The sequence below is a fragment of the Rhipicephalus microplus genome, chromosome 3, assembly GCF_043290135.1.
Source record: "Rhipicephalus microplus isolate Deutch F79 chromosome 3, USDA_Rmic, whole genome shotgun sequence".
Lineage (NCBI taxonomy): Eukaryota > Metazoa > Arthropoda > Arachnida > Ixodida > Ixodidae > Rhipicephalus > Rhipicephalus microplus.
In genome coordinates this window covers 188,281,091-188,303,251 of record NC_134702.1, presented here as the reverse complement: position 1 = coordinate 188,303,251, position 22,161 = coordinate 188,281,091, and the positions used below count along the sequence as shown (strand labels likewise).

The 22,161-nt window shown below is 45.7% G+C and overlaps 1 protein-coding gene across 1 annotated transcript in view; it reads right to left on the bottom strand.

Moving 5' to 3' along the window:
• Positions 1–22,161, bottom strand: part of LOC119176186 (DAZ interacting zinc finger protein 1) — a 79,600-nt gene that overhangs the window by 24,454 nt on the left and 32,985 nt on the right. Inside the window, exons 8-12 of the mRNA XM_075888186.1 lie at positions 16,237–16,443; positions 14,347–14,443; positions 11,859–11,919; positions 9,965–10,115; positions 7,735–7,812 (exon numbers count right to left, since the gene is read on the bottom strand). Of these exons, the coding sequence (XP_075744301.1) occupies positions 7,735–7,812; positions 9,965–10,115; positions 11,859–11,919; positions 14,347–14,443; positions 16,237–16,443 (594 nt within the window). The remainder of the gene's footprint in view (positions 1–7,734; positions 7,813–9,964; positions 10,116–11,858; positions 11,920–14,346; positions 14,444–16,236; positions 16,444–22,161) is intronic.

Here is a 22,161-nt window from a genome sequence, read left to right as displayed (position 1 = left end):
TAAAGTAAATATTTCTGGGGCCATCCAGAGGTGCTATGAGTGGTTTGGTAACGTGCGGTAATTTGTATTTATCGATGTTTGGCGTGTATATTGTGTACCGTTATTTAAGGCATGATACTGCTCGCGATAATACTCAGTATCATAAGCAGCAGCAGCAGCCTGACCACGCCAACTGCAGGACGAATGCCTCTCCCGTATTCTGCCGATCAACCCGGTCTTGTGCTTGATGTAGCGGAGCTATACCCGCAAACTTTTTAATCTCATCTGCCAACCTACTTTCCTGTGCCTCCTCACGCCTATGAAGCAGAAACCTGGTTTCTTTCTGCACACGGAAAAGAAACCTGGAAGCTTACAAAGAGGGCTCAACTTAAATTAAGAACGACGCTGCGAGCTATGGAAAGAAAAACTATAGCTGTAACCTTAAGAGACAGGAAGAGAGCAAAGTGGCTGCTTAAGGTGGGGCTAAGGATATCGTAGCTAGTATCAAGAAGAAAATAAATCACAGCATATTCACGCAGTGAATGATGACGAAGGGTCCGTGCTCCTGTCTATGCGTCCGTACATTTGTCCGTGTGTCAATCCATCCGACAAACGCACAGAAGCACGGACACATGGATGGACGCATGAACGCGAAGATAACCGGAAGCACGGACGAACAGATGAATAGAAGCACGGACGCACGAATGGACGCGTGGATGAACAAAAGCAAGGATGGATGGACGGATGCGTGGAGCATGGATGGATGGATGGACACGTAAATTAATGGAAGCACGAATACACAGACGGACAGAAGCACGGACGCACGGACGGACGGATGGACGCGTGGATGAACGGAAGCACGGACGGACAGAAGCACGGGCAGATGGACGCGTAAATGAATGGAATTACTGACGGACAGACGCATGGACGGACAGATAGACGGACGGACAGAAGCACAGACGAATGGATGGACAGACACGCGGATGAACGGAAGCACGGACGGACGGATGCGCAGATGAGCGGAAGCACGGACGGACCGACACATGGACGAACAGAAGTACGGATAGACAGGCAGACAGACGGACACAAGCACGGACGCACGTACGGGTGGACGAGAGCACGTAGGGATGGACGGACGTGTAGATGAACGGAAGGCCGAAAGGAAAGACAGACGGACGGATGGACAGACGCACGGATGGACAGATGGACGGGCGGACAGAAGCACGGACGGATGGATGAACAGACGCGCGGCCGAACGAAAGCACGGATTGGCGGACGCACGGACGGACGGATACGTGGACGAACGCAAGTACGGATGGACAGGCAGACGGACGGACACAAGCAAGGACGCACGTACGGATGTACGGAAGCACATAGGGATGGACGAAAGCACGGACGAATGGACGGAAGCAGACGCGGACAGACAAACGGATGGACAAAAGCACGGAGACACGGACGGGCGGACGGAAGCAAGAACGGATCTGTGGACGCGCGAACGGATGCACACACGGGTGGTTGGACAAACGGATAAGCGGACGTACGCTTCGCCCCACTCGTCTTCATTAACTCCGTAAATATGCTGTGAATAATACTAATGCCATCTATTCATATTATTCCCAAGGTCATATACAAACAATGCCTGCTATTTAGCAAGTCATAAACTAGAGGTGGCTACAGGCTACATACGCAGGAGGGAACGGCCCATGGCCTAAGAAGGTTCGCCCCCAAAAACCCGACGGCATCTTGCCACGTGGGCAACTCAAGTAAATGTGTCGCAGATTGGGGGGGGGGGGGGTATCGCGTTAATGTCGCGTAATTAGGTACAGTTTTGGAATATTTCGTCTTTATTGTTCTTATCTATTAGCCCCACCACGGTGGTCTAGTGGCTAGGGTCCTCGGCGGCAGAACCGAAGGTCGTGGGATCGAGTCCTGGTGGCGGCGGCTGCATTTTCGATGGAGGAGAAAATGTTGTAGGCCCGTTTGCTCAAATTTGGGTGCACCTTAAAGAACTCCTGGTGGTCGAAATTTCCGGAGCCCTCCACTACGGCGTCTCTCATAATCACCTGGTGTTTCTTTTTTTTTGGGGGGGGGGGGGGGGTGGAGGGTACTTAAAAACCTTACATATCAGTCAATCGATTCTTTTCTATTGAATGAAGGAGAAGCGTTGCCTTCAACAAGTAGCGCGACGCTGATGTTCGTTTGTGTCTTACTACCGGTTAAAGGTACAGTTGCTTCCATTGCATCAACTCGAGTCAAGCAAAGCATCAAGTCAAACGAAAGCCAAATAAAGACACCCTTGACTGAATTTCGAACGCACAATCCAGTGCGTGCATATACGCGGTGGCCAGTGAACGGTGGCGCAGCGCAAGCAGTCGGTTTTTTACTAGCAAATGCTACCTGCGTTGGCCTTGCGAGGAGACAAGGGGGAGGGGCGTGACAGTTCACACGAGACGCGAGCATGCATAGTGGGGGTGTGGATGGAGCTGCCGCCGACCCCGAAGCGCGACATCGTGCGAGTAAGAAATGCTTCGCATTAAAAATCGACATGGGCCAGGCAAGTAGCACATAGGCAGAAAATCGGTGGGTCATTGGGGTAGCTGACTATAGATTCCCAGAAAAGGCAAACACGTGAGGGGGAGACAAAATTAGGGAACTTATGCTTGTACCCTAAGTTCCAGAGGGCACAGCGCATGATACTTCTGAATGCCTTATTTCATGAAGCCTTGCCACCTTAGCTTTGTTTCTGTTTGTAATGCACTCACAATGGTTGTGGAAGTGAAATTTCTAAATGGTATGCATTGCGCACCCGGATAAAGAAGTGTCCTGTTCTGATTTTATAACTAAGCACGCGTGAACATCGGTATTGCGGTGGAGCAATTCACTACAAAATAATGCTCATATCATGTAGTGTGGACACTGATGGCTCTTGCCCCGAAATTCACGTCATCTGTGAAAAAATTGTACAGAAATGTAAACAAAGCCAGCCATTTTTATTGCTAACATCCTTCCTATTATAGTGGAATAATGTACAGCGTGCCGAAACATCTGCAAAAGGCGAATGAGCATGGAGAGATCACATTTGATTCGTGTGTTGTCGGTAACGACGCAATTTTTTCTTGCCAATCGACGTCCTCGGTTTTTTCTGCAAATGCTTTCTTGCCACTCCTGGTCATGCGCGTCCTTACAAGCCCTTACTCGTATTTCTGGGGGAGACATTCTATAGTGGCTAGCCTTTTCAACATCGAGGCGCTGTTTGCAGTTAAAAATCGGGCTGGTGGCTGCTTACTGATTATCAGAAGGGCAATACAAGGAAAATGATTTTTCGTGAATTAGTAAAGTAGGCTTTCACAATTCCGAAAACACCGTTCTTATCACGATGCGATACTTGGTATAGAGAAAACGCGTGAAAAGAAAATGCTGCTGGAGATGCCACCTCAAAATTCCCAAAGCAACCATTGTGACGTCAGAGATTTTCAAGGCGCCTATTAGGTCCTCTACCAATCATTAATAGGGAAGTAAATTGACATATGTGGCTGCTATAGACCTAGCGTGCGAAGTTCCAGACAACTTCATCAAGCCAATGTCGCGAAAATATGGAAAATACATTTTGGAATTTCTGACATCACAAGTGGAGTCCTGAGCACGACATTTAAAAAATAAACGTCAACCTTGATTTTCTGCGCTGCTAATACACTTATGAGAGCGGGAAATATGGCATTAGAGCTCTCAAAGTGCAGTTTATCAATCCTAACCAAGTTATTGTTTCCCTTTACTACGACCCAAGCTCTTCGATAGTCCGCCTTCTGCCCTTACAGTAGTGGCTGCCAATTATTTTAGCTGTCATAAAATGTGCGCCTTGTTGACCGTGTTCAAGTTGTTTATTGTTACATGATCGTGACTCTGGCCGTAATGTCTTATACATGTTTTGTGCGGACTGACCTTCTTCGCAATATGCATGAAGTGAGCCGTCAGTCAACGATACCTAGGAAAGCCCAAGGGAATGCTACTTTTTCATAGATTGATGTGGCTTAGGGTAGAAAGTTATTATAGTGCAATTATTTGAGAGGATATGGGTTGGTATTCCACTTACTGGCAGCATGTCATTGTCTCTTATTCTTTCAAATTATTTCCATGCACCTATAACATTATGACACCGACAGTTTGTCATTGTGGCAACCACAAAATATTTGAAGCGTGGAAACGTGAATGCGATGTACATGCTCTCGTTCACTTTAGTCCCTGTTGCCTTCTATATACCACAAGGTATTCGCAGACCTTTTGTATTGTCTAAAATTACAGGTGAACTGCCTTTCATCTTACAATAGAACCTTTAACTGATTATAAATTTATTTACATAGTACAGTTCCATGCGCATAAAAATTCAAAGGTATTTTAGGTTCTTTGATGCTGTGTCATGAAAGCGCATCTCGTTTACAGTTTTGATCGTCAGTATACACGACAGTGTGGATCATCGCTCACATGCATGGTCACGAACTGTTAAAATGGGTGAGGCTATATGTATTTGCATAGAGTTGATTCTTTCTTGGCCTTTTCAATAAATTTACTTTGATGCTGTTGCCATGCCACACAATTCTATGAAAAAAATCTCCGCATGTGCCCCACATTTCACAAATGAGTTCAATGTGCCCATGTCTGTCAAGTGTATATTATGTAACTTTTCTGTTGCAAACAAGTCACCATTGTTTGCCTCGGTGAATTTTAGGGGTGAAGCTACTTATGATATTGGGCAATCTCGCGTCCTTCTGGCGGACAGACGGGCAGACGGACGGACGGACGGACGGACGAAGGCCACTTCGCCCCACTCATCATCATTCACTGCGTAGCCATGCTGTGACTTTTATTTTTATTTTGCAGCCGTGTATATCTGTATATTTATTAAAAATCCACCCCCTGGACATGCATGCGCGCACAGATAGATGAAGTGCTATCATAATCATTAGCTGTGCACAGTGGCCCCAAAACGAGTAGCCATAGAGCACTTGCGCTTGCGTGACGAGTGACATCGATGTAGAATGATGTATATTTCTCACAATAGAGCTTGTTTTATCAAATGCGTCAGTCCAAATATCCCTCGTTCGCATGTGATCTGTCATGCGGCATTGACTGCAGAGTTGAGCATTCTACGTTTTTAGATACTGTTATTCTAATCCATAGCGAACGAGTAGCAGCCACAACAACAGCGGAGCAGAAAGAAGAGAACGACATGGCCGTACTGACTGACACTCGCCGTCCAGCTTTTACGAATAAACTTTTTCTACAGACCCCGTAACAGTGTATTTGCTGTCGTGCATCAATTCAAAGCGTTTGATTCTCAGGTGCATCACAGTAGAGCAATCTTTCAGTATCTATTTCATAGGACGTTATGTAAAGATAACACAAGTGAGTAAGGTTGGAAACACTACACCCTTCAAATTTGCATGATGTGCGCGCTTCCTTGAGGGTGCCGACATATCCACCTTTTGCTATAGGTCCCGCTTTCAAGCACCCGAAAATGTAAAGGGTGTTCGACTGGAGACAAGCTGAGCTACACTCTCATAGAAGAAATTGCTTAGTGTGTACATTCACACAGTCTCACGTCTGATTTTAATCAAGAATGCGCTGAGCAGAGAGAAGTGCGAAAGAAATAGTAAACTTGAAGGGGTTTTACCTGTACAATGATGCACATGCGGACAAAGACGGCATCTTGGCATTTTGCATCTACTAATGTTTTTAGCTGAACAGTAAGCAGGGTTCATGAAATTTTTTTGTTTTTCTTTTTTGTCCGATATTATAGGTTTGTTTTTTAAAAGGGCGAGTCGATTGTTGAAATATATTAAGACGATATGCGTGTGCGGTACTAATAAAATTTTCTTTTTTATTAGAAAGGCCATCAAGTATGGAATATTATCTTGTAAGGAATATAACATCGTTCAAGTGACAACTGCCGCCTCTCACGGGGTGGCACGGACATTTAGTGGCACAATTTTCAATGACTCGGCCACGTAGATCCGGGTTAATTAGAGCAATGACCTACGTTTTGTTTATTTTAAGGGCATTGGTTGATTGCGGGTTATTGTCACACACTTGCAACTTCAAGAAACGCCACAAGAATTGTCTAGCGGGGTCAACTTGCACGATCTTCGTGAGCAATTCAAATCAGCTCTGCGAGAGTTGCCATGCATACGGCAAAATTGTGTATCCAGAATGTCGGTCATGACGTACCCTGAACGAAAAAAAGTAGCATCGTCTGCTGAAACTACAAGTCTGCGTTCATATTGCATCATTTCGGTAAAAATAAAGTTTTATAGTTTACACAGCTCTGTGGCACTCACTGCTCACGCGTACAACCTCACGAACGTCGTTTTCAAAAAGTTATGTAAGAACCAGTGACGGCGCTGACCTGAAATCTGCACCAAACTATAAATACTTTGTGGATGCATTGCGTCCTAGTAGACCCATAGTGTGACTTGACGCTATCTCACATGCTAGAAAAGTGCTTTTTTCACGTAGTCATTCATCCAAATAAGCGCCTCATCGTTGAAGAATTTTTTTGTGTGTGTAAAAACCTAAGGCATATTTTAAAGATTGTGAAATCCACTAAGCAAAAACGGCTTTTTGTGTGGTCGCGAAGGCTGAGCTCCTTTGTCAGTTGGAACTTTTTACGATTGAAGGCCGAAGTGGTGAGGTAATATTCATTGTACGAAAAGCAGAGTTCTTGCACACGGCAGGGAATTGACTATCCCAAATTCTCTTGCGCACCTCGACTGATCACAGCGATGTTGTCGGCCAGTTTCACCTTCCTTTGATGTACGGGCGTTGGCTGATTGCTTGCAGAACAAGTTTCTTCTCATTCAGCCACTAAACATTGGTAATTCCACTTTGCAAGGTCATGATATGTGCGCTGAAATGAGCCCAACATGTCCTACACGTTTGTCCTGAATAAAAGTCATTTTGATCATAAGGTTTTATTCTTTAGACTTGCTGTTCAACCGTGCTGTTCAAGGACTTGAACACTTTTTTTATATTTTTTATTCATTTGAAACCCCGCAGCGCCCGAAGGCGTCTTAGTAGGAGGATTATGTGAATAAATGAAGCACATCTTCGTTTTCACATATAGTAGAACTTTGTTCACGCATAAATACATCTTAGTTCATATTACAGCATTGAATAAAATAAATCTTCGTTCCCAATATGTACTTGCTTTTCACTTAGCTTACTGCACTCTTTAATGATTTTAGGAAAAAACGAAATTGCCCACATGTTCTTTTTAGCTGGTTATCACAGGAGTTTGCAGCTATGATCAAAATATTTTGAAGAGTAATGAGGTTTGTGTAGGTATATTTCTGTGTTAATTCCGATTTAATAGATTTAATTAAATAAAGAAATTTTAATCTCTGTCTATGATGGTGGTCAGAAAGACACTCCCACCCTATAGCTCATCCTTTATGGCAGTGCAGCTCTCCCTCCTTCCATACCGTTTCAAGACGAGCCTGGAAGCACGATATTGCATTTCTTCAAAAGTAGCAACGAATATTACATCGGCGGGGTCCCACACGACACCACCGTATTCTAAGATAGGTATGGTAGAAGCAGTGCATATAACAAGCTTTAAGTTCACGTGCGAATATCGCAGGTTTCTTTGAATGAAATTTAAGCCCATGAGCTCTGGCTATGAGAGTGTCCACCTGGGGCCTCTACGACCATTCGGGTGGTAGTCCAGAATTGTTATGAGACGAGGTGTGTCGCAGCGCTTACCCTCGCCAGAAGCCGCCGCTCGGAGTTCAGCCTTTTGCTGCAGTCTCGAAAGATGCGGTCCGTCACCGAAGCTTTGCCCTGCACGAGTTTATAGACAATTTAGTGGAAGCTGTTCTCCACCCGAAGCAGCAAAACCATAACCACAACATTTCGCCATCCGCCGCTCCATTGATCTTCATATCACTATACATCGAAAGTAGGATTAAATCTCAGTTTGGTGTACGAGTGTTTTAATCAGGAATGAATATCTCTAACAAGCTGGCCGACATTTCAATAGGTGCACACATCTTTGTCAAAAAATACCGTAGCATGATGATGCACCTTTGGCGAAGAAGGGTCCATGTATCAAAATGTCGGCCAGTAACACAATGGGCAAAGTTTTAAAAAAAAGGAGGGGAGGGATTCTGCACTAATGGAATAACTTAGAGTTTTGAAGCGACATATTATTGATGCATCACTGCCATCTGTTTATTTTAGTGTCAGATCACAAGTCTAGTATCTGTTTTCGTTTAGTTGATGTAGCTGTTTTTAGGAAGGTGAAAAGGATGCGGCTTGTTTATCTGGTGTAGTTTGTTTCAGAAAAAAGTACATGTATAACGATCATATTGTGTTTCTGAAAAATACTTTGTATTTAGGTTTTATTCTTTGCGGACAGTTAGAATTGAGGTAAATGTTATGTAATTAAGTATTCGATTTCCAATTGAATTCTTTATTCTGAATGCCCTATTTTAGAACAGTACCTAGGTGTTCACCGATCATTCTTACCATTCTTACCGCTCAGACTATTTCTATATTTTTGTACTTTCAGCAGCGAAGGTGTTTAACAAATTGTTCCTTGTTCCCTCTGCACCAAAAAAAACTATCTTTATCATAAATTGGTATGTGCCAAAATTGGGTTAATACCACGTCACGTAACTTGCACTAAAAAGAAGAAAGGCTGTTAGAACAACGGCTGCGAAGCGATGGCGGTGAGTCGAAAAACCCGAATACGTACGACGACAAAATACTAGGTAAAGGCAACGGCTGCAGCGAGAGAAAGCTCCGAAGCGATGAAAAGTCTGAGCCAACGACGACGGGACCATGTCGCGTCTGTGACTCTCTGTGGTTTACCTCGAACGTTTCTGCGGTGAGAATCACCGTAGGAGCGACCTACTATTACCAAACTTAAGCCGAGTAATGACCTGTAGAAGCAAGCTAAAAACAACCTGCATCACCCTGCTAAGATCTAGAAACAATCTACAAGCAACTAGATCAGTATTCAAAATGGTCAGATCAAGCTGAACATTCAAAGGGGCTTTTTGTCACAGTCTCCTTTGTATGAATTTTAGACTTGCCGAACCTAAAATAAACATTCTACTAAATAATGAAAGTCCTGTAATTTCATAGCTGATTTTCTGCATTGGTATAGCAACCTTCCGTTTGTTATGTTTTTCTCCTGTCAATATGCATTTGCCTTTCTAGTGCTGTCCCTTCCTCATAGTATATACGCATGTCTCCCTTCGTAACGAAGTCTTGCTTTTAAACTACACGTTCTAGGCACTCTGGCTTAGCTTCAAATAGAAAACCATTTCCCTTCGAGTTATGAAAAAAACTATTCTTTCTTCGTTTCCTATTCATACTATTGGTAGTTACTCAAATCTGAGCCATTCTCATCACTTTTATATTCTATTATCCAATGATTGTTTCCAGCATGCTTGACTTTGTGCTTGACACTCTCTGTTGCCCCATCTCTAGAAATCTCGGCCGCATACTTGCTTTTGAGTCTGTTAATTCATTTTCTTTGCTGCTTGCCCATGCCATTCCTAAACAAATACCTGCGTCGTTATAAAGAATCAGAACAACTTATACCGCTGTGTACTCTACGGCGGCACAGCTGTATACGCAGCTGTCCCTCCAAAGTTGGCACGCGACTCTCACGCCTGACAAAAGTCAAAGCAATTTAATGACCTAACACTGCTATCTTTCATACTCTTTAGTCTATGTCCGTACCAAACTTCGCTGTGGGCCTCTCTGATCTCTAATCAAACCGAAGCCACATCACCCAGTTATATTGTAGTTATAATTATTCATGTGGTTCGCTACCTGTGTGCACACAGTGCAACGCTCGATTTCAGTAACTACTACACAATAAGGGTCAATACCTCGTCGGCAGTTGGAAAAGATTTCCTCGTCTGACACGCTTCAAATTACCACATGTATTCGTTGTCTTTGCACAATATAAAACACGCACCAAGTCGTTGATTCCGATGCCGGACAGTTTGGTTCGCGTGAGGTCCATGATCTCCTCTTTGAGTGCGTCGATGAGGTTCGGTGTGCTGTGCACAGCCGACTTCATCCGCTCCGAGCGCCCCTCGGTGTTGGTCGCTTGTCGCGTCACATGCCTGCAAGTGCACAAATTACAATGCCACGACGCGTCTGAAACAGGTGGCATCACAATGTCCTGTCGGCTATTTGGTGGGTGGACCGTACTTTAAGTACATCATCTCGAGCAGGACACCGCGAGGCTTTTGTTCTTGCGGGCAGCCGGGAAAACATCTTTCAAGGTGAGATGAGGGTGTCGAGCGCACCACTTGTCAAAGCTACACTCTATAGACATGGTGACGGATAGATGCGATTTTGTGCACCTAGCAAGAGTTACTAAGTTTAATGTTTACCCCCAATAAACGTGGCAACACTTGCTATAGGTACGCAAAATCGCATCTATCCTTACCAGATTTAACGAGTATGAACACAATACAGTGTTAGCTTTTTGGTGTGCAAGTGGACGGTGGCAGGTTCAAGTTTTCGTAAAATGGCTGCCCACAGGACTCCCCCTCTCTGCTCTTTCAAACTCTTGGCCCTGCCACTGCAGATATGAAGCTTCCTATGCGTACCAATTTTATTTTTAAACGCATATAGCCGATATTGCACAGTGAGACAAATTATTTGGGGGTTGCTGCCAGCGCCGCCTCGCCATTTTACCTTCTCCCATATTGCAGAATAAGGTGCGACTAAGTTCTGACCACTGCTGCTGTCACTATTTAGCTCCTCACAAAAGTCAGAGACAACCCTTCTGGCGCTAAGTGTTCATTGCACTATGTTCAAGTCAGCCCAGTATAACGTAAATTTCACTATACTTAGTTCTTGAAACCTCAAGCAGTGTTGCGACTTTGAAAAATGGTTATTTTCGGTAATACGCAACGCTTAATATATTTACACACAATTCCCGGTGGTCTCCCGTATTTGCACACAAACTTTCTTTTAATAGCTTTGTAAACTAAATGCCAAAAGGCTTTATAAAATTGGAATGACAGAATGTCATAATGAATCCGGAAGGTTGTTTGACATCAAAAGAAGTATTACAGAAAGCAATGCAATAATCATAATGGTGCATGCACCATACAAGGCGATTATGGCGAAGGTATGCCGGGCCTCTAACGTTCCTATTTTTGCCTCATTTTCTGTTTGATTGTTTGTTTCACTAAGTTTGTGCGTGTTCTTCGTTTACGGTTGTTTTTTTTGTTTGCGCAATCAAGTTACCAGAAGTAATTTGGTGAAGTACGCATGATGGTAGCAAACAGCTAGCCAACGCGAGGCTCTGTACACCCCGTTAACCACAGTTTTCGAGACTTGCTGATTCTATGCTAAATGCATGCGGCACATTTCGTTGTACGTTTGTAAAGTAATCTTATTTATTTTTTAATAAATTCAGATAAGATCAAGGTTTCTTGAGCAAGCATTACAATGCAATAACTAAAGAAAGCGACGAAACAGGTAACGAACACATCATGTAAAGTTTGTGCAAGAAAGGCTGATCACGTCTAACTGGATCATTGTCAAGTTTTGCTTAAGCAAACTTAGAGCGCTAACAGACAAACATAGGCGACTGATTATTTTTAGTAACGCCAATTTTTGTTGTATTTCAACATCCCAAGTATATTTATCAAGAGAAAAATTCGCAGTCACCAGAAATGATCAATCGCGCAGAAAACACCTCCAATAATTTAGTGAGAAGCGGGTTTTGCTAGTAAAAAATATGTTTCACACCTAACATTCGGGTTTATTGCCTTGATCGCGATTCAATGTTAGCTCTAGGAATATTAGATGATCATTTCCTGATGAGCAACAATTAAAATAACGCTTACCTCATCTCACCCTGCTCTTTTATTGGGCCACTCTGGGCAACCTTTGGATGAATTCTAGAATCTGAAATTAATCAATAAAAACCCAAAACAACATCGACTTTGATGTTCCCAATGCTGGTAAAATTTATTAAAAGCAAAATAATCGTAAAAAGCCGTAATTTAACGCATACACCTAATAAAAACCACAAAAACGTTTCAGCCAACACAAACTACTTTTTGTTCACGATGAAGATGATGGAAAAGTTATTCTACAGTGTATATTCTCGATCAAGCTTTTGGCTAAACCAAAATAAAAATTATCAATCGCAGGCATGCAGTAGTGTAAAGGCTGATTATGCGAACCCACTTTTCAGTGTTACATATAAGCTATACTGGAAAAGAAACGAAAAACACCTACAGTCGGAGCCATTTTAGAAGTCCACAGCATTTTCTCCTACACAAGCGTGGAGACTAATGCCACAAGACGTACGACTATAATGAGCAAATCTCTAGAGAACATAGCAGTGTGCGCGAGTGGGACTTTATATTTAGCCACTGAGGCGATCGGCAGCCTCGCTTCGGGCCTCCGGGGGGGGGGGGGGGGGGGGCCTCTCCGAATGAATCGAAACTTGCATGTGACTACAGTGAGTGCGAAATTTTTTCGGGAACTCGAGATATTTTGACGAGCACTTAAATCTCTCGAAATAATGGATTCGGCGTCATTACACTGTGGAAATCACTATAATATTTCTTTTTGATGAGCACAATACAATGCTATGCATAATGACGTTTGTCATGGCGTGCAAACGTTGTTGCGAGGTTGGCCAAGCAATGACCACGACACATTGCCCCACTTTCAATAGTGTGAAACCACTACTAAGTCGAGGTACGAACCGTGATGCATTTGTTGCGTGAATTTCAGCGCTTGCTGCTTCGTGCATTGACTACTGCACGCGGTGGATTTTTGTCGGTCGGTTCATGTTGAGTGCAATGCGTCTTCTCTGGTATACGCGTTGTTGACCTTGGTGGTCATTTTTTGTATGTATTTGATCGTTTCTCCTGGTAGCCATTGGTTGTAACGACATGGAAACTAAGTAAGCGGCTGCAGTGATGACCGGTGCCCCTCAGTCGTGCTATTGGTGCACGCATATTCCCGAAAGCTTCTCTCAACAAACAGCATGCTCTGGGCGTTATTTTCTAGTCTGTGCTTTCTCTCAGGCGTATTTCTTTCTACAGGGACTAAGATATTGTTCCTTCAACAAATAATTTGTACAACCACTGAAAAGGAAGAAAGATCATTGACGTCCTTTAATTTTTTGACAGTGCTCTCTGAACCTCAAGTTTGAATACAACGTTTGTTCAGAAAAGTCATGTTCTTACTAGTCTATTTCAGGGAAGACGTCCCACTTGCGACACATAACTTTCTCTCGGCAATTACGAATTCGCAAGGGTTACGCAAGACGTTAAGTTCACAACGTGTCGATAGGTTGACGGTCATTGCATGATGGTGAAGTAGCGGTGTGTTGAATGAAGTGCACTTGCACCCATTCCTATTGAATCAAAGGAACATGAAGCAACACTGACTAATAAACATTATTCATATACTTCATATAATGCGGGTTTTCATATAAAAACCCACAGGGTCCCTAATGCATCCGCCTCTGTCTACTGAAACGCACAATACAGCTTCTTTTATAAAGTGCATGTGTTGAGCCATGTATAAATGGGCATTACATTTTTCATCTTTCCAACAATAACACATTTCTGACGTTTTCTTTTCTGTTCTCTTTGTTTCGTAGCTTCTAGATCGAGTACGAAGACGATTCTGCATCTTGTCTTTGCGCACTTCCGCTGACACTTCCGAAACACCGTGTTTGCGAAACGTGCGCCACGAGATGTATAACTACAAATATTTACGCGCGAAACGCGCGTAAATATTTGTAGCTACTTGTACATCTTCATTATGAACTGGTGAAGTAGTGATGCCATCGTAGTGCCGGTCAAATATGTTAAATCCTTAAATCTCACGTTCCTTCTTAAATTGTTCGGTACTTTTCAAATGAAGTTATGCAATCGACCTTTTACGTGTTGGCAGCCTACGTATTCGCAGTGGCGCTGGTGCAACGCGCACTACGGTTCTTTTATTATTTTTTGCGTCACAGTGCAGTGACAGGAGCGAAGCAAACAAAACATGGCGGCACATGCTCATAGTTTATTTCGTATTTAAAAAAAGACCATTTATCAGGTTTGTTGGGTTTTATGGCGCAAAAGCAGCGATGGCTGTGATGCGCCAGGCTCTAAATGGGGATACAAGCCTTCCAGATTGTCTATCGGTGCCCGAGGCACAACTTCGGTGGTCGCATATCCCCAGTTTCCGATTTCAGTGATCTCCCCTGGAAGTGCTCTCGAGACCCAGGAAACGTCGACTGCCCACTCGAGCGAAATTTCATCATCAAATCATGCACGTTGACACTAGGTGACATAAAACTGAAGACAACATACAGACTACCTTTTCGTGGCAGAGTAAGCGACGGCGGCTGCCTGAGAGACTTCCCATTGTAGAACATTCGTTGCCGAGGAGCTGGAACGGGCATAGACAGCGTGCTCTGAAACAATGTAGAGCTTTTATAGCGACGTCATAGAAAATACAGGCAGTATGCTTGCGTGTCAAAATCTGCGCCACACTGCACAAGCTCTCTACTTAAAGTCACTAGCGCTAACGAGTTCGCTTCCACTGGTGCGTAGCAACCAAGAATAACGTAATACTTCCTCCTTTCCAATCACAGTGTTCCTAATCAATTTGACTGAAATTATTCGAACATGAACGCCACAATCTTCATTTTTTTCTCTCAGCGAATGTATTGGTTCACGCCACCACCCTTCCCCCTCCGAAACTTTTCGGCATACACATATTCTGGTTATGCGCAACCTCTGCAATCAACCCACTCTTTGCAAAGTGGTGGTGCTGTATAATGACGTCATCTTATGACCACAACAGGCGATGATAATTTTTGGCAGCATGCAAGTTGTGTTCAGCTAACGCTCAACAAGTTCGAAGAAAATTAACTGCAATATTTTCTATTCTGCCTGCTCCTCGTACTTCGCTTCAGGCGAAAATGTTTGGGCCGCCAATGCATGCGCTGCTTGGCACGCAACGCCACAAAGAACTGAAAAGACACCTCGTCAAGTGGAGCACGCACACTAAATATTGTGTTTCCGAGCCGAAAGAAACTGAAATTTTTTGCATAGTGGCCGATAAGTGCCCACTCCGCAAAAGGCAAATGATGACGCCCCGGTTTATTCGCCCCCGGTTTTCCACTTTCCCTATACATATTATGGCTTAGCGAAAAGTATAGAAATTTTGGTTCGGTCCTCAAGTAAAACAAGTGTAACCTCTTCTAGCTCAGGCTGAACGAAATAGAACAAGAATGGAACTGTCTTGCGTAAAATTATACAGTACTACGTCTGATCCTTTGAACAATGGCACCACTAGGCCTTTTCTGCTAGAGGTGTTTAGATGGCATTTCTGCAAGCCACGGGCACACATTGCAATCGATAGATATCACTGTACGCATGTACTCCTTGTGTCAAAACAGGTCATTTGTGACTACTTCCTGCTTGACACTTCAAAACGAGACAATTATTAAGCCATCAGAAAATGAAGGCTTTCTTTGGCTTCACTATCGGCTAGGGCTAACAAAGAAACGGTCGATTTACCATAGTTTTGGTTCATTACCAACATAAACCATTTGTGAGCGTGACTAGACCTGTGCAAGTTCCTCGTTCTTTTGGAGCTCATTCGTTGGCGTTCCTTTGATCTGACCTCTTCCTGGCGCTTTTTACATGGTAAACTTTGCGGGACTCTTACATTTATTAACATGCACTCTTAGCCATAGCGCCTCACTGAGGAGACTTCGATGCATTATTGCTATATCTAAGCAGCTACAAAAATCACAAACGTTATAGATTGTCTACCGTATACTTAGACAGCAGTAGACACATAGAGGTAATTTTATTTGCCAGGTGGTCCCTGCACTATTGTCTATTTGGAGCCGTTGCCATATTCTCAGAGCCCTTCCTCTCCCCTGAAGGAGTGGGCGCCTATGCAACAGTGTGTCTAGCAGCAGTACTGATTTGAATTGGCTCCCATGAACCCCAACAAGTGCGTTTTGTGAATATTTATCGCGGGTTCTCGAGAATAACACGAACCTATCATGCAAAAATTGTTAGGGATAGCAAATCCAAGACACAGGCGATTCAAGCCGTACCATTAGTGAAGGTGGCCTCACAATGGCAAACAGAACTGAGAGACGCCAAGCTCGGCGAATTCTGGTCCAATATTCAAGAAGCCTCTAGATTTGCACGTCTGTCCACTTGTCGACTTTCCCACGTGTCTTACCTGGGGGAAGCGCAGTGGAGACACCTTGAGTGCATCGGAGTAAGGCCTAGACAAGCGCATGGGTGAGCTGGATCCATCGGCCAGCCTGCCGATTCCCGTGGCACTCGGCTCCGGTGCCTCCCGGTGAAGTAGTGAGTGAAGGAGGTGGGCGCGTCCACTGAAGGGATCCTCCATCTGGGACAGCTTCCTCTCAAGGCAGGTGCTCGTCTGCGCGCATGCCGTTGATGTCAGTGTCATAATATGTGCTGCGCGGACGCGAAACAGAAACTAAAAAAAAACGACAATAGTGTGCCGTGCGGTGGCGAAGAGGATGTGATGTGTGCGTGTATGTGCCGTGCGGTGCCTACGAGGAAGACGACAGCTCGTGAGGCGCGGGCTCGAGGGTGCGTGACCCGTGCCTTCGGCAGTGCGCGAGGTACGTCGTTCGAGGCAGGACTACCTCGTTGGGCGTCTGGCCCATAGGTACGACCCAGGCCACGTCGCGACACTCGTACCAGCCGAGTGGACAGCTCAGCCTCCGCTAGACGACCGGTCTAGGAGAGCTGGCGCCAGGTTCCTGAACCTGTCCTTGTCCCGCTGGTCGTGGAGAGCTGGCACCGGGTGCCTGAACCTGCCCTTGCGCCGCTGTTCCAGGAGGGCTGGCGTGGTTTTCCGAGGCGGACTGCAGGTGCTCAAGGGCACAACTCCCTGCCGCCGGAACACGTGTGTCGTCGGCTCCAGTTCGTCGACAGTGGCGCTGAGCCACTGGAGTTCGACGCGGCGACCCTGCGTCTCCCGACTTCGTCACTGCAGGTGACGACGCCGCACAACGTCGACTTCGCCACTGAATGGTGCCGACGGGGCATCAACGACGGCCCAGGCTACTACCCCGACGACCTGAACTGTAGGCCGAACGTTCTACTTATTCATTTAGTTTAGCCACGTGTTTTTTTGTTAGGAACTTCGTAATGTGTGGGTTGTCCATGTGTGAAGGGTACAATAGAAGTTGGACGTGTGTTTGTGCACTGGCGTGCTGTCTGATTCTTTCTGGAGCGGTCCTGCCCCAATAACATCACAAACTGGCGAGCCTGCCAGGATCCGCTCGTTAAACCAGTGAAAGAGGACAGTTTCGCTCGAGGCAGACACACGTTCAGACTGCACCATGGACTTGGAAAAACTCGCCGCTATAGGGCTCCAACTAGGGTTCTCGGGTTCAGAGCTAAACAAGTGGATTGAGGCCCAACAGGCTAAGCTAAGGAATGAGAGAGCTGCAGAGCGAGAGGCAGCCAAAGAAGCTGACGAGAGACAGCGTGAAATTCTGCAGCTTAAGCTAAAGCTTCAGGAAGGAGCTCAGAATATGCCTGTAGCAGCTAATGACGCTTTGACTGCGCCCAGCACCTCCTCACCCCTCAATCCGCAGAAGTTACTGCCTGTATTTGACGAGAAACGCGATGATCTGCACGCGTATCTGCAGCGATTCGAGCGCGTAGCCACAGGACAGGATTGGCCGCAAGAAAAATGGGGTCTCGCTGTTAGCCTGTGCCTAACGGGTGACGCGTTAACCGTGATAGGCCGAATGACTGCCGCTGATTCGCTGGACTACCAAAAAGTAAAGAAAGCTCTACTGCAGAGATTTCAGTTTACGGCTGAAGGCTACCAAGATAAGTTTCGGAAAGCACGAGCAGCAGATGGTGAAACTGGACGACAGTTAGCAGCAAGAATTACCAGTTATTTCGACCATTGGATAGACATGGCAAACGTATCCCAAACCTATGAAGGTCTAAGGGATCACGTAATCTCTGAGCAATTCTTGCGTTGTTGCCATCCAAAGCTGGTTGTTTTCTTAAAAGAGCGAGAGTGCAAGTCACTAGATGAACTCGCTAATTTGACGGATCGCTTCCTTGAGGCGCAGAATTTGACTAATATAGGAAAAGGTCCTGACCCCGCGAAAGAGTCCAGTGGAAAGCCTACCGAAGCGTCGCGGAAACCGCAACTCAAGTGTATCCTGTGTCATCGTTTCGGACATTTGGCTCCTGACTGCCGCAATCCACCTAAGCAGATGCTGAAATGCAAGTTGTGCGGTAAAACGGGACATGTCACAGAAACTTGCCGAAACCAGCATGGGGACAACAAACCGAGTTCTTCGTGCGCATTTAGCGAACCTGACTCTGCCCGGGCTGGTGCTAGAAAAACAGCCAAGCGTCCAGGAGGGAAGATTCCTTGCTCGAGTCACCACGACGACAAGAACGTGCAGGGTACAATACGTTTCCTGGCCGACGGGATGCCAGTGGTCGAAGGTCTGCTGCTAGGAAGAGAGGTTCGAGTCTTACGCGATACGGGATGCAACACGGCAATCGTCCGACGGGAGCTCGTTCCTGATGTGTGCCTGACAGGCAAGAAAATCAGTGTCGTTCTCCTAGACAGGTCAACTAGCCATCTCCCGGAAGCTATTGTACAAGTCAACACGCCGTACTTCACAGGGATGCTGAAAGTGGCTTGTATGGATCAACCCCTCTATGACCTTGTGCTGGGAAATCTTCCAGGCGTCAGAGGACCATACGATCCAGATTCTGACTGGAAGCAGGCGACTCATACCCAGGTGGATGAGTTACCTGCGCAAGCACACCCGACCAAGTCACCTGTCACCTCAAGATCTGCTTCTTCAAGCGTGGCAAAAACCAAAGCCAATCAACAAGGTCAAGAAAATATCAGGCCTTTGTACGTGTCAACAACGCTGTTACCTGACGTTACCAGAGCCCAACTCGTCGAGGAACAGCGAAATGACCCGACACTCAAAGCTGTCTTTGCTAAAGTGAATAAAGAGTTCAAATCGGGAAAGGGCCACTGTTACGATTTCATCGAAGATAAAGGATTGCTTTATCGACGCTACCGCCTTGCCACTGGCAGGACGTTTAAACAGCTGGTCACTCCGAAAGCGTTCCGGGTAGGCATACTGGACATTGCTCATGGCAGTATCATGGCGGGACACCAAGGCATCAAAAGAACTACTGATCGTGTCCTAGAAGAATTTTATTGGCCTGACCTGAACGGAGACGTAAAGCGCTTTGTCAAGTCTTGCGACAAGTGCCAGAGAACTACCCCTAAAGGAAAAGTTGGAGTCGCACCACTAGGCAACATGCCTCTTATCCGGACACCTTTTGAAAGGGTCGCGGTTGATTTAATCGGCCCATTTTCACCAAGATCGGACCGTGGGAACCGATATGTTCTGACACTTATCGATTTTGCGACTCGCTACCCTGACGCTGTAGCATTGTCCGCAATCGATGCAGTTCACATTGCGGAAGCACTCATCGAGATTTTTTCCCGCATCGGCTTGCCAAAGGAAATCGTCACCGACCAAGGGGCAAGTTTTACCTCAGAATTATTGAACGAGGTTAGCAGGCTTCTCTCCGTGAAGATGCTAAAGACAACCCCATATCATGCGATGGCGAACGGTCTCGTGGAGAAATTTAATGGCACCCTGAAGACAATGCTAAAGAGAATGTGCCAAGAGAGACCTCGATCTTGGGACAGGTACCTAGCTCCGCTACTCTTTGCATATAGGGAAGTTCCACAGACAAGCCTCGGGTTCTCTCCGTTTCAGCTCATTTACGGCCGCCACGTCCGAGGACCGCTAACCGTGCTGAGAGAACTGTGGACAAATGAGGGGCTAGACGCAGAAACGCGGACGACTTACACCTACGTCTTTGATTTGCGTAATCGCCTAGAGGAGACTTGCAAGATAGCCCATGAACAGCTGGAGAAGGCTCGTGTGAAGCAGAAAACCTATTATGACAGGAAAAGTCGCCCTAGAAAATTATGCCCAGGCAACAAGGTTTTAATTCTGCTCCCGACTGACTCCAACAAGCTGTTAATGCAGTGGAAAGGGCCGTTCCAAGTCATCGAACGGAAAAATGATGTCGACTACGTCATCGATGTGTTTGGGAAAAACAAGATTTTTCATATCAACATGCTCAAAAAATACGAAGAGCGCGAAGTGACGGAACCACAACAGGTGTCAGTTGTTGCAGAGCTCCACGAAAATCTCCCCGAAGAAGAAGACGAAGTCAAACAAATGCCCACATTGAGCTTGTATCGCACGCAGTTCAGCACGGATGTCAAGCTATCACCACACCTCACTGCTGAACAAGTTCAGAATGTGCAAGCACTTTTTCAAGAGTATGCGGACATTTTTTCTGACTTACCAGGGAAAACAGCACTCGTGGAGTGTTCGCTACGTCTGACCTCCAATAAGCCTGTGCATGTTCCGCAGTACCCCATCCCCCTTGCCTTGCAAGAAAGAGTAGAAAAGGAAGTGCAAGAGATGCTGAAACTCGGTATTATTGAGCGGTCTCAGTCGCCGTACCACGCTCCCATTGTCGTGGTGAAGAAACCGGACAACACGATTAGGTTGTGCATAGACTTCAGAGAATTGAACAAGATTATGGTCCCCGACTGCGAGCCAATACCACGCATCGATGTAGTTCTTGCACTTGTTGGACAAAAGCAGTTTTTCTCCAAATTTGATTTCACGAAAGGATACTGGCAAGTACCGATGGATCCAAACAGTCGTGAAAAAACTGCTTTCTCCAGCATGTCTGGGCTCTATCACTTCCTCTACATGCCTTTTGGCATTAAAACGGCGCCATCAGTATTCGCGCGCCTTATGAGATCAGTACTGGGTGGTGTCGACAACGTTCACCATTATTTCGACGATGTCATCATTGCGACCGATACTTGGCAAGAGCACATCGACACCCTCAGACAAGTTTTTGAACGAATTAACCAAGCTCACCTCACCATAAAACCAAGTAAATGTGAGATAGGAGAGCGAAGCATATCCTTCTTGGGACATCGAATCGGGGAGACTACAGTTGAACCGCTTCTCAAAACGCTGGACAAGATTCTTGCCGCAAAACGACCTACAACCAAGAAATCAGTGCAGTCGTTTCTTGGCTTGATCGGCTATTACAGGAAGTTTATACCTAACTACGCCGAACTGACCAAGCCGCTGACGGACCTTACAAGAAAGGGACAAAGCCACACTGTTTCATGAGGCGCACATCAAGAGGAAGCATTTACGGCCCTCAAGAAGAAGCTCGGTGATGCTCCCATCCTCCTTGCTCCCGACCTCTCGAAGGAGTTCGTTCTTCGTACGGATGCCTCCAATACAAGCCTGGGCGCAGTATTGCTCCAGATGGGAAAGGGCCAGGTGCTGCATCCAGTTGCTTACGCAAGTCGTAATTTATTGCCCCGAGAAACCCACTATTCAACAATAGAACGGGAATGCCTTGCACTTGTTTGGGCAGTGCAAAAATTTCATATTTACCTCTATGGCAAACCTTTTGTCATTCAGTCAGACCACCAACCATTACAGTATTTAAATTCCGCCAAACACGTGAACAACAGAGTGTTGAGGTGGAGTCTCCTTATGCAGGAGTACTCATTCACAGTTCATTACATCAAAGGTTGTGACAATGTTGGAGCCGACTACTTGAGTCGCGCATAACTGCCATTCAGGTAGCAACGTGGTTCTTAATACTACTAGCCCTCAGTCGTGAATAGTTGACTCCTAGTTGCGACATAGCAACCCTACTTGTACGGTAGTTTTCCAACCGAACTGTAAGCAGCCTTCTGTGAACATTCTGCTACTATGTACATGCGACCCCTAAGGCAATGCAGTGCAGTGCAGGGACCGTGCCGTGACCGTGCAGTGCAGTGACCATTCGTTCGCCCCGCGCCCTTGTAGTAGAATAGTTGCAAACAACTTTCTCGGAAAAGGGGGTGATGTCATAATATGTGCTGCGCGGACGCGAAACAGAAACTAAAAAAAACGACAATAGTGTGCCGTGCGGTGGCGAAGAGGATGTGATGTGTGCGTGTATGTGCCGTGCGGTGCCTACGAGGAAGACGACAGCTCGTGAGGCGCGGGCTCGAGGGTGCGTG